The sequence below is a fragment of the Vanellus vanellus genome, assembly GCF_965231255.1.
Source record: "Vanellus vanellus genome assembly, chromosome: 11".
In the NCBI taxonomy this organism is placed as follows: Eukaryota; Metazoa; Chordata; class Aves; order Charadriiformes; family Charadriidae; genus Vanellus; species Vanellus vanellus.
The window spans coordinates 726,159-738,080 of NC_138916.1; the positions used below are offsets into that span (position 1 = coordinate 726,159).

Sequence of the window (11,922 nt, forward strand, 5' to 3'; positions counted from 1 at the left end):
GAGGAGAAATGCAGAGAAACAGAGGGTGAAGATGGAGTGAGGATGAGAAAACAGAGGAAAGGGGAGAAAAAGGGCCATTTGTGCATAAGCAGACTACTGGTAAGTATGCTTATTTGATCAAGCCCCGTGGCTGGTCACTGTAGTCTGCTCTATATTCTTACTAACTCTGTTCCAAACTATTTTCTGCATGTGCGCTACAGTAAATTAATAAGCTAGTATCACTTTGGATGACGATGAGTGGTCTTTAATTTTATGTACACTGCTTGAACACTGGCAATGAACGGCGCTTAGTGACTCAGTGTCCATATCTTTTTCTGTAGAGAGCTGCAAGTTCTGTGCCTGAAAGACTGTTATTTCTATAGAAATATCTCACAGGTAAGTGATATGGAACAAATTGTCTTAAACTGGAAAGCTGACAATGTGGGCTGGTAGTAAATATCACCCAGCATTACAGGGAGGATTCAACCTGCCAATTCGGACACCAATACATAGGTGTTTACACATAGATCTTATGGTAGCTTTCAGGCTTCCCTTCCAGAGCCTAGTGAAGTAACAGACATCGATTGTGTATCTGCCTAAACCCAGGCAAAGTTGCTAACTGCCAGCTGCCTGGGCTTAGGGAACTGTATCTCATGTTAGAGGCATAAAGCATACAAGAGCAAGCACTCAATTTGGCCACCCAAATCACTCTCCAGCTCTTTTTTTTTTTTTGGCAATGGCTCCATCTGCAGGGGCTATTGTAGAAGCTGAGAGACCTGGTGCCCAGGTATACCCTACATACAGCTCAGCAATATGATCTTGGACCAAGGCCCGCTAGAGAGATTCCTGCAGACCTTGAATTGACAGAGATATGAGGAGTGTGGTGTCTTATACCTATTAAATATGTGGGAGACATGTTGCTTAGCGTTCTTAAGGTTTTTTTCAAACTTCAGTGTAAATTAACTTCCCGTGACTCCCTTTGCTCTGGGAGTTAGTATGATACCAAGCAATTCATTTCACATTTCCCAGGGCTCTGGCTGTGCCCTGTGGGTCTCTTACCCTGACCATATCTGTCATAGTTGCCCTTTGCCTTAGCCTCATTGCCTCATATATAATGACTTCTTCCAGGCATCTTTCTAACTAGAATTAGTCTCTTAAGATTCAGGGCTGTTTCTGTTGCTTTCTGAAATATCTGAGGCCCATGGCAGCAATAGCCACTCATATGATAGGCTTTGATTTGATGGCCAAAGGGAGTCTTGTCATAAATATTAACAATGTATCATTGTATTGCTTCATGCCTTGAGAACAAACCGTTGTTATTCAATAATAACACTAATTTTAGTGATTTCCCCGTCACATTAACACACTTTTGAAATCATCATCAAGCAATATTTTAAATTCAAAGAGTTTACTTCAAGAAAGTCAATAGCCCCCTCTAGTGTAACAGAAGTAATGAGATATCCCATGAAGTTGGATCCTGATTTTAATTGTGCCTGGAGACAGGATATGTGTATGGCTTTCTTATACGTGCTGTAAACTAAACTAAGCTGGTATTAAAGTCTCACAGTGAAGTGAGACCACAAGGGAGCAGGCGAACGTGAGGAGCAATCTGTTATGGCCTTACTGGCCAATGGCCAGTGGTCTTACTAATGCATATTTCTTAGCCCCTGAAAGATCAGTGGAGCCATGATGAAACTCAACCTCTGCTGTCTCTTTGCATGCAACAGGATATTTTTTGCGGCTGTGAAAATATCTCCAACCCACCCACATTTTTGTTACTAGAGCAAAAATACTAGAAATGTTGCTGAGGAGAAATGATTCTTAACTGATAGAAATCAATACAGATATTGTTCCTGTTCACCATAACTTCAGTGTACACTCTCCCTGTTTCATGCATACTTCTAGGGAGCAGGGTAGGGAATCTACCCAGTTTGTAGTGGGTATCATGGAGACAAGCTTATCCACAAGGCAAATTCCCTCTGTAAGCAGTAGGATGTAACTGCAAGTGAATTGGAGGTGACCCCATTGACCATCAACATGTCCACAGTCCAGTTCTGGTAAAGAGGTCACACTGTTAAGGGTTGTTATAAGGCTCTCAACACCAGCAGACTATGGGACCTAGAGGTTTGTCCTTCCAGGCCACTGGAGGCTGTTCTGGTGCACCCTGAGGTCAAGACGTCTCTCTGTCCCAGGCCAACGGATGCTGCTGCTGCTTTCCCATTCACGTGTTCATTCAGTAGTGAGCATGCATCCTAGAGAGGCATACACATGCATACACACAGGGGTCACTAACATATCCGCTATGAAAACTGCCACAGAGAAGGGCACTGACTTTAACAGCACCTACATATGACACCACCAGGATTCACAAGAAACATAAGTATCCAAGCCCTATTCCTCCTCTCTGGCTGATTGGGATTGAAGTTCAGTAACAAAAACACCCAAACACTCACTCTCTAGATTAACCAGCATACCCACACTTGTGGATCCTTTGTATATACTCATGGACCTTCAGACCCATACGTGCCCACATTCTAGGCTGTCTTACCTGCTATGTGAGTCTTCTCTTAATTGCCAGCTAGCACAGCTTTATGTTTACTAGTAAACAGGTGCATATACTCACACCGTCATTTTCCTCACAAGCACCCATTTCCTCACTGAGAGACCCCTTGAATTTCAGCATGGGCTCTCGGTATGCCCGCACCCTAGATATCCATGCCTTGCTCAGAAACTGAGCCACTTGAGACAGGGTTTCTTCCACTGGCTAGTCCAGCTTGAAACCTGAGACTGAATTATACATATATACCCATACACATCAGGACAGTTGAAAATATAAACCCATTGATTCCCCCAGTTTCTGGCAGCCCAGCCACATAGGTGTTATGACCTATGGTCCCTCTCATTGCTGGTGCTTAGAGCTCACTAGCTCCAGTTGCTTATTGCTGGAGCTCACTAGCTCCAGTTGCTGGCCCCACAGACACATGGACCCTATGATCCATCACCTGACTCCAGTTGCTGGCACTTGATTTACTCACTCCAGTCTCTCCAGATGCTGACACCTAGAGTTTGCAGTATTGACACATGACATAGAGAGTGAAATTAACAGGATAGTAAACAAAGAATTTAATAAGAAGACCAAAGACCAATTGTCTTTCACCATTCCCCATAACATTCTTTAATAGGTTTTGAATTGTCAGATACATAGGACTGGGCCACAAAGCCAAAGCAGAAGAGGTATTTGCTGCAAAAAATAAGTCCTGTGACAGAGGTAAAGTCAATCTCCAAGGCAGAGTATATGCTACTGAGAAATCCCCTGGTTGTGGACAGACTGTTATCTACACACTATGTGAACATCCTTAGTTTTTTCTCTGTTTGCTTCATCGTGCAGGTGGGCAAAGGGTAAGGGAGATGAGAACCAGAGGATTTGAAATTACAGACACACAAATGGATAATTTTCTGTTATGTACCTTCCATTCATACAGGTAGAATAAACTGACACACAGACATTGAACCCATTACAGGTTCCCAGGGATCTCCACCTAGCATCGGCTCCAGAAGGACATGGCTTTCCTTTAGGTCTTGTGTTGTGTTTGCTCCATGTAGCTGTCCTGGACACCCCAGGTACACCAGGCACACCTGGACACCCCTGGACACCCCATGGTACTAGATGCCTCTTTTACACCATTACACTCAGTGTCCCAAGCTAAGTTTGTTGTTTTCATTGTTGGGATTTAAATGTGCCCAAACTTCTATCATAGTCAATGGAGCTCTACTGAATGGATCCTAAAGAGGGGCCTTGCTGCGCAGCTCTCTCTTTGTGACAAACACGTCCGTTGTTAGGTTAGCTACATGGCTGTTTAGGTTCCATTGATTTTACCGACAAAGGTAGGTTCAGTTGCCCTAAAAGTAGGCAGTTAGTATCATTTGAAATGGTCAAGGGTAATCCCCGCCCCCAGCGCTTAGCTGATTACTAGAAGGATGTGGATCTCATAATTCTATCACCATAACTTATGACCACTTGTAGATGCCTGAGATGCCAAAGTATCTCAAATGTCACCAAGTATTTATGTGTGATAACTTAAACTTGTCCTCCATCTCCATTGATTATATTAGGAACCAAGACAAGGAGCTCATATGCTGTGCACTTTGTTCTGTCTGTGCACTTCCCATGTCTTTGTGGAATATATGGAAGGGAGCTGAATCCCAATACATTCCTATGGCTCCCAACCTGGACTGAAGCCTAAATTGACTCATCTGAATTAGTACACTGAATGTGGGCAAAATGAATGGAGATGCCAAGCCATCCTTTTCTGTTTTGGGAATGGAATAGGGCCTTCTGTAGAAAAGTATCTCAATCTGTCTTAGAAATGCATCCTCAGATAGGAAAAATCACATTGCTGTGCTCTGCCTATCTCTAACCACTGCTTAGAGAGGAAATAGAAATCTAGTGGACTTCAGTCTATTTTGAAGAACTTTCCTCAATTATGACAGGAGCATCTAAATGGAAACTAATAAACCAGCAAACAAATACAGTTGTTCTATCTGCTATGGTCTATCTTCTGGAGTACAACATGGGTCTCCCTCGCCTGGCTGTGGAGTCCTTTGTAAAGGATGTCAGGAGAGGTTGCCTCCTCCTGCAGCCCCAGATCAGAACCCTCCTGCCCGGCCACTGGAGCCCAACCCAGTTGCCTGGGGACCTGGCATCCCTGCCCATGTCAAGGGGTGCAGCTGACACTTTTCTGTCTGAATGTTCAGCCAGTAACAAAGCTGAGCATGTGCCCCAGAGACACACATGCACACACAAAGGACACTGAGATGACCGGTCAGACAGACTGTCACAGACAAGGCACTTCTGTCACCAGCACCCACACACAGAACCCACATCACACCCAAGCACAGATGACAATGTCTCCTCCTCCTCTGGGGCTGGCAGAGACAGGAGGTCGTTAGTGCAGGCACACACACAACATTTTCTGGGTTCACAAGCTCACACAAATTCATAACTCTGAGCACTGGCACAGCTTCTCTGCTGCCCAACACCCCTGCCTGGGCCTCAGCCCTCTTAGCCACCCCATGGGTGCCCTATATGCCAGCTGGTCCAGCTTGATGAACACGGCAGACACACAGCACTCACGTACTCATCCAAAGGTAACCCCACGCTCCCAGGTCCCCTCAGGCCCCTTGGAGCCCAGCCAAGGCTCAAGTCTTGTCTTTCTCATGTCCTCATTCAGTGCAACAAGGAAGGAGATTTCTACCCATCTTTGTGGTGCTCCCCTGATAAGTCAAGCAATGCTGAGCTCCTTGGCTTGACCTTTCCCTCTAGGGTTCCCATTCTCAGGGCAGCAATTGCAGTGTTTGCCCTCTAGCCTTCTCAAGAATTCCCCCAGGAGTGGAGGTCCCCACCTGGCTTGTTGATCTGGAGGAAGGATTCTGTGTTTAGTTTCAAGATGACCTGGAATCAAAAAGAAAAAGGGACAGTCTTACCCCTGTTTCCCCCGGCTCTGTGAACAGCACAGCATGGGTGTCCAAGGTGCTGTGGTAACAAAACGCTTCACCAGGAGTTAAGGCCACAGGAAATATGCATTTCTCACAACCCTGGCCATGTTGGCAGTGTAAACTCAGCCTGGAATCTAGGCTCACTTCATTTCACGGAATCATGGAATCACAGAGTTTCAGAGTTGGAAGGGACCTCTAGAGATCATCTAGTCCAACTCCCCTGCTAAAGCAGGATTGCCTAGAGCACAGTACGCAGGACTGCATGCAGGCGGGTCTTGAAAATCTCCAGAGAAGGGGACTCCACAACCTCCCTGGGCAGCCTGTTCCTGTGCTCTGTCACCCTCACCGTAAAGAAGTTTTTCCGTGTATTTGAACAGAACTTCCTATGTTCTAACTTGTGCCCATTGCCCCTTGTCCTGTCACTGTGAATCATTGAAAAGAGCCTGGCTCCATCCTCCTTCAACCCACCCTTGAGATATTTGTAAGTATTAATAAGGTCTCCCCTCAGCCTTCTGTTCTCCAGGCTAAAGAGTCCCAGCTCTTTCAGCCTTTCCTCATAAGGGAGATGCTCCGATCCCTTAATCATCTTAGTTGCCCTTTGCTGGACTCGCTCCAGCAGTTCCCTGTCCCTCTTGAACTGGGGAGCCCAAAACTGGACACAGTATTCCAGTTGTGGCCTCACCAGTGCAGAGTAGAGGGGGAGAATGACCTCTTTCGACCTACTGGCCACACTCTTCCCTATGCAGCCCAGGATTCCATTGGCCTTTTTGGCAACAAGGGCACATTGCTTGCTCGTGGACATTTCTACATGAACAATTTCAGGAACAGAGCCTAGTACTAGTGGCTTCTTCCAGAGGTTAAACAAGAGCACAAGGGAAGACACTCTCCTTTGTAGAAGACTGTATGAATATTGCACTGATGATCCGTAGTTTGGGGACAGCGGCAAACAAGTCAGGTGCCAACACTGAAGAAAGATTATCAGAGAAGCACCAGCTCATCAGGCAATAGTGGGAAAGAGGAAATACTCCTGGTTCCTGCCTGACTCTGACCTCATTGTAGCCCCTACCCAGTGTCTTGCTTGTTTGTGTTGTTGGCCAGTAAGGGCTTGTCCTATGTGCTACTGTGATGGGAGAAGGGGTAGAAGGAGATGTGTTGGCATGTCTTAGTTGCACTTTCTCCTCTGATAATGAAGAGAACAGATGCAGGGACAGAAGAGGTAAAATCAGAGAAGACAAGTGTGTTTGGATGAAGAGAAGCCAATCTAATGACTTCTAAGATGGAAGCGAAGAAACGTGCCTAAAACAAACAAAACAAAACCAACAAACCAAACAAAAAAGCTCAAAATGGCTTCTATGACTAAAAGATTGTTGACATGCATTCAGACAGCCCAACTCAGAGTTCAGAGGTCTCCCTGTTTCCCTGTGGCCTGCTGATGGACAGATTCCTTCCCTGGGATGGGTAGGACGCAGGAGGACATGATGGCCTTGTGTCTTCACCGCTTTTCTCATCTCAAAGCACCTGTCATCTTCTCAGCCTCAGAAGATGATAATGAGGAGCTAGGAACCAGGATCCCTTATGTCTGTCACGTGTCCAGGAGGGCAAGTGGCGTAGAGCAGAGGAGGGCAAATGGGAAGAGGGAACTCAGAAGGGCCTATTTCCCCATGCTGGTTGGGGAACAAAAAGCTGCAAGTCAGGATGGAGTGACCAGATGGAATTTATTCACCACAGCTTCTCAAGAAGCCTTCTCCCACACACAGCTGGGACTGCTACCTGCACAGCATAAGGACTTTTTTTCTCAGCAGGGAGTATCATGTGGATGCAAATGAGTGATGGCCCAGAGTGAACAGAGGGCCTTGAGCCTACACACTTGGACAGAAAAAAAAAAAAAAATCAAACCATTATCTCTCTGGCCACAGAGGAACCAATGGTGTAATTTCTAAGCCTCTCCTTCCTTCATTCAGAGGATGGACCTGTGGATTGTTCTAGGCCACTTTGAAAGATTTTTAACTTCATTGGCAGACTATAAGTCAAAAGCACTCACTGGGGGCTTTCTTCCTTAAATGTCCTTGTTTCCTTTTACCCTCCACAAGGCCTTCCAACCTAAAAGTGCTATGGGATTTGACAGTTTGACAGAAATGCTTCTCATTAACAGACTTCACTGCCCCAGTGTTCTGGCATTCAGAGGTTTGGAGTACCTGGAGATCCATGCTTTCAATTGACAGATGATGGAGAGACAAGTTGTGTTTTGAGATTGGCTGATCTCACAGGTCTCAGGAGAGGTCGCTGCAGAGCTCAGGTGTTGACCATGTGCCTTTATGATTTCATCTTAGAGAGCACCTGCAATGCAACAAGGACCGTGTCTCTAGGGCAGCTGAAGAAATGTCATATACTTCAGTTCCCCCTGATTTAGTATATGGAACACAGAAACGAGAAGGACTGCAGAGGTAGGTAAAAAATATCTTGGCTTGACTGGAATTTCTCCCATAGTCATTGAGTTGTCCCAAACAAACTGAGTTCAGCTGAGTCTGAACAGTTTCTGTTGTTTCTTGAACTCAGATATCACCAAATTTCTGTTGAGCTTAGCGCTCTAGTTTACAAGTCAGCATCAGTACGCTAGTTTACAGTTCATCAAATCATCGACTGTGAGACAAAGCTAATGTCAAAGTTGTTTTTATTTTTCTCAGATACAACATGTTCCCTTCATAAAACATTATTAAGGTCATTTAAATCTAATTTATTGTAAGAAATTACAGCCATGCCTGAGAACTTGTGATATGCTATGTTATGTTAAAATTGGTTGGCGGGCAGTGTTGTCATTTGCAGTGATTTTTTTTTCAGTATGGAAAATGTTTTTATATTTACTTCAGTTTAAGAGAAAAAGAAAACATCCTGCATGTTAAAATTTGATAGGATGTTTTAGGGTTGGCCATCTGCATTCTCAGGGCAGAACTTTGAAGGAAGCTAAAAAAAAATTTACAACTGACACGCATTAGAGACATGATGTGAATTAGAGACATGGCATAAATTGCTTACCTGTCTCTAATGCGTGTCAGTTGTAAAAACATGAAACACATGAATGCAGAATGCAATGCAGAGATTCTTTTGAAAATGCATACTAACAGCAACCCATATTTTTATTAGAAATATAACCTACAAGTGAAGGAGTGCTCCCTTGAAAAAAATTACCAGGAGGAGTAGAGGCAGACAGTGGTGTGCCAGAGGGTAGAACAGAAGGTCTGCAAAAAAAATTTGGAAAAGTAAAGGTAGAGTGGTCAAATAGAGGCGATGAGAATGAGGAAGGGATGATTCCCACAACACTCAACTTGAGGACTTATACTGGGATCCTGAGCTTTGTGGCCTCCCTCTATAAACAATGAAGAAAAATGGAGTAGACAGTCACCAGAGAGGCTAAATCAGAAGTGCTAAACCAGAATCCTACCTGCACAGTAGTCTGAATCTTGCTTTGGATGTACCTTACCTCTATAGGGGCTCACCTAAGAGTGGGATCCATCTTACCAAATGGGATCATGTGAAAGCCAAGAATTCTGTCTCAGAAAGTCATTGAGGTTTCCTTTATGGTCAGTGGAAAGAAGAATGTGCATTTGAAAGCCTCCTGAAGGAGACCTTGTCTACCTAAGTTTGGGTACCAAAGATAAAGGGTTACCTTTTCCTTTCTAAACACCTTACCTGTCTTAACTGCCTTCCCAAAGACTTTATTCACTTCTTCTAGAGGTCTTGCTTCCCTGAGTAAACCAGGTCCCACCTTAAAGTACGGGTTGTACCATACTGTGCTGTACTGTAAAGTATATGATTTGGTGCTATTAATAACTGTTTGTAATAATTCTACTTCTAATAATGCACATACACAGAATCACACAACCATTGGGTTTGTGTTTTCTTTTCAACATACATATTCCAGGAGACACCTGATACAACTGATTTCACCTCATTTTAGACACTGATAGACATCTATATCTGAACTGACTATTGAGATACCTGTGACAGTTGATGGAGAGAAATACATTCTTCTAATGGGCAACCTCTCAGGTCCAGTTTAGGCTTTTACCTCAGAACAAGGCAAATTTGTCCTCTGGAAGTGTCTATTTCCACCACCGGAGACTGATTTTCTCCTTAATTTAGCTCTGTGTAAATCAGTTGAGGCAAACTCTAATCCTGAACAAACTTTTAAAAACCTACACATTCTTCGGGCCATTTTCTCTTTCAACTCAGGAGGTTGATATGAAGCCTCTCTTTTCTCTATTGAGGACAGACTAATGTAAAGGCTTGTAGGCATGATCATGATGACATGTCCTGAGAGGTTATGGCATCTTTCTTGAGCCATTTTGTTTTGTCATGACTGGTATTGGTTTACCATGAATTCTGTGCCTGGGAGTTAGGAGGTGCCTAAACACAGTTACTCGGTTTCATTGTACAGATCCATGAGGTTCTTGGCAGACTTCCAGGTGAATAGAGTAAGACTTCTCTCAATCCGAATGAAAATCTGCAAACCCTGTGCAATGGACTTGGATAACTGAGACATACAAAACAGCATAGGACATCTATGTATAAGCACACCTAAATGTCCACGCCTACACAGAGATCTGAACTTGTCACCCTATGCTTCCTAAGATTTCAACAAAGACAGCACACCATGACAGGTCATCTCTTTCATTTTAAGGTTTGTAACTATTTTATGTGTCCAAGCTCCAGTGCAAGATGACTGAGAGTACAATGAAGCTATTAATTTAAACTAAAATTCTCCAGAGGTCAACTATTGTTCTAACAGAACATGCACATAACACAGACATCATAAATGTTAATATTAAATATGTTAATATTTAATAGGTGGGAGGTTGGAAAAACAGACTTATAGGCTTCTGGACAGGTTGGGTGGGATTTTTCCTCATTGTTTGTCAAGGCAAAGCTACTGCTAACAACACAGAGCTATTTGGCTTGACTTAAGAAATGTGCCATACTGTTTCATTGTTGTCACTGTCTTTAGTGTTCCAAGATGAAACCCTCTGAAGAAGGGACCACTGGAAATAAAACTTCTGTGATCGTGTTTGTTATCCTGGGTTTTTCTCATCGTCCAGATATGAAAATCATCTTCTTCATCCTATTTCTATGTATTTACATCATCACGGTGCTGGGAAACCTAATTATTCTTCTTGTAACTAACATGGACCCTGTCCTCCACACTCCCATGTACTTCTTCCTCAGGAACCTGTCATTTCTGGACATCTGCTACACCTCTGTGACCCTACCCAGAGTGCTGGTCAATCTTCTTTCAAGTGATACCTCCATCTCTTTTGCAGGTTGTGCTGCACAGATGTATTTCTTTCTGTTCTTTGGGGCAACTGAGTGCTGCCTATTAGCTGCTATGGCATATGACCGCTACCTAGCCATATGCAGCCCTCTGCATTACATGGATATCATGAATAAGAAGGTATGCATGCAGCTGGCTGCTTCCTCATGGATATGTGGCAACCTTGTGGCCCTTGGACACACTACATTTATCTTCTCTTTGCCCTTCTGTGGCTCCAATGTGATCAACCATTTCTTCTGTGAGATCCAGCCAGTGCTGATGCTGGTGTGTGGAGACACTTACTGGAATGAACTACAGATCATTCTGGCTGCTGCCTTTGTCATCCTGATGCCTTTTCTGCTCATTTTGGTGTCTTACAGCCTCATCATTTCCTCCATCCTCAAAATCAGGTCTGCCAAAGGAAGGTATAAAGCATTCTCCACTTGCTTCTCACATCTCACTGTAGTGACATTATTCTATGGGACAGCTGTGTTCATCTATACACATCCCAAATCCAGCTATTCCCTGGATGTGGACAAGGTGCTCTCCCTGTTCTATTCTGTGGTGACCCCTGTATTGAACCCTGTTATCTACAGCTTTAGGAATAGGGAGGTGAAAGGGGCTCTCTTTAAAATGAGAATGAAGCTATTTCACTTCAACTGCTAGATCAGTTCCCCTCAGCTGAAAAACCATCCACAAATATCTCACTTCAGATGAAGCACCGGCACGTTGCCAGAGGGTTATAGGAAAGATCAGTGACAGGACTGTGGGATAGGAAGGTATTCAGCTCACCTGAGTTAAAAAAAATAATTAGGTGTCTAAACAGGAGTATCTGGTGGCATTTGAAGTGCATAATCTCTAGCTGCCATTATAGAACATGTGCATCTCCATTAAATTATAGTTGCTAGTACTACATGAAGATCTTGGATACCGTAGGATGTCTCATGTCATCCCAGGTACATATCTTTAGGCATAAGAGTTACTCCCAGATGTCTATGACAAGCTAGAGGGAAGAAAAGCTATCCAGAGGAACCTTGACAGGCTTGAGAAGGGGTCCCATGTGAACCTCATGAAGTTCAATAAGGACAAATGCAAGGTCCTACACCTGGATTGGGGCAAGCCCCAATATCAATACAGTCTAG

The 11,922-nt window shown here is 44.0% G+C and overlaps 1 protein-coding gene across 1 annotated transcript; it reads left to right on the top strand.

Moving 5' to 3' along the window:
* Positions 1-10,486: 10,486 nt before the first annotated feature.
* LOC309676381 (olfactory receptor 10C1-like) lies at positions 10,487-11,446 on the top strand (the record flags this gene model as incomplete). The annotated part of the gene is made up of 1 exon (XM_082488919.1): positions 10,487-11,446. The coding sequence occupies one exon, from the start codon at positions 10,487-10,489 to the stop codon at positions 11,444-11,446; it is 960 nt and encodes a 319-aa protein (XP_082345045.1).
* Between the last annotated feature and the right edge of the window lie 476 nt (positions 11,447-11,922).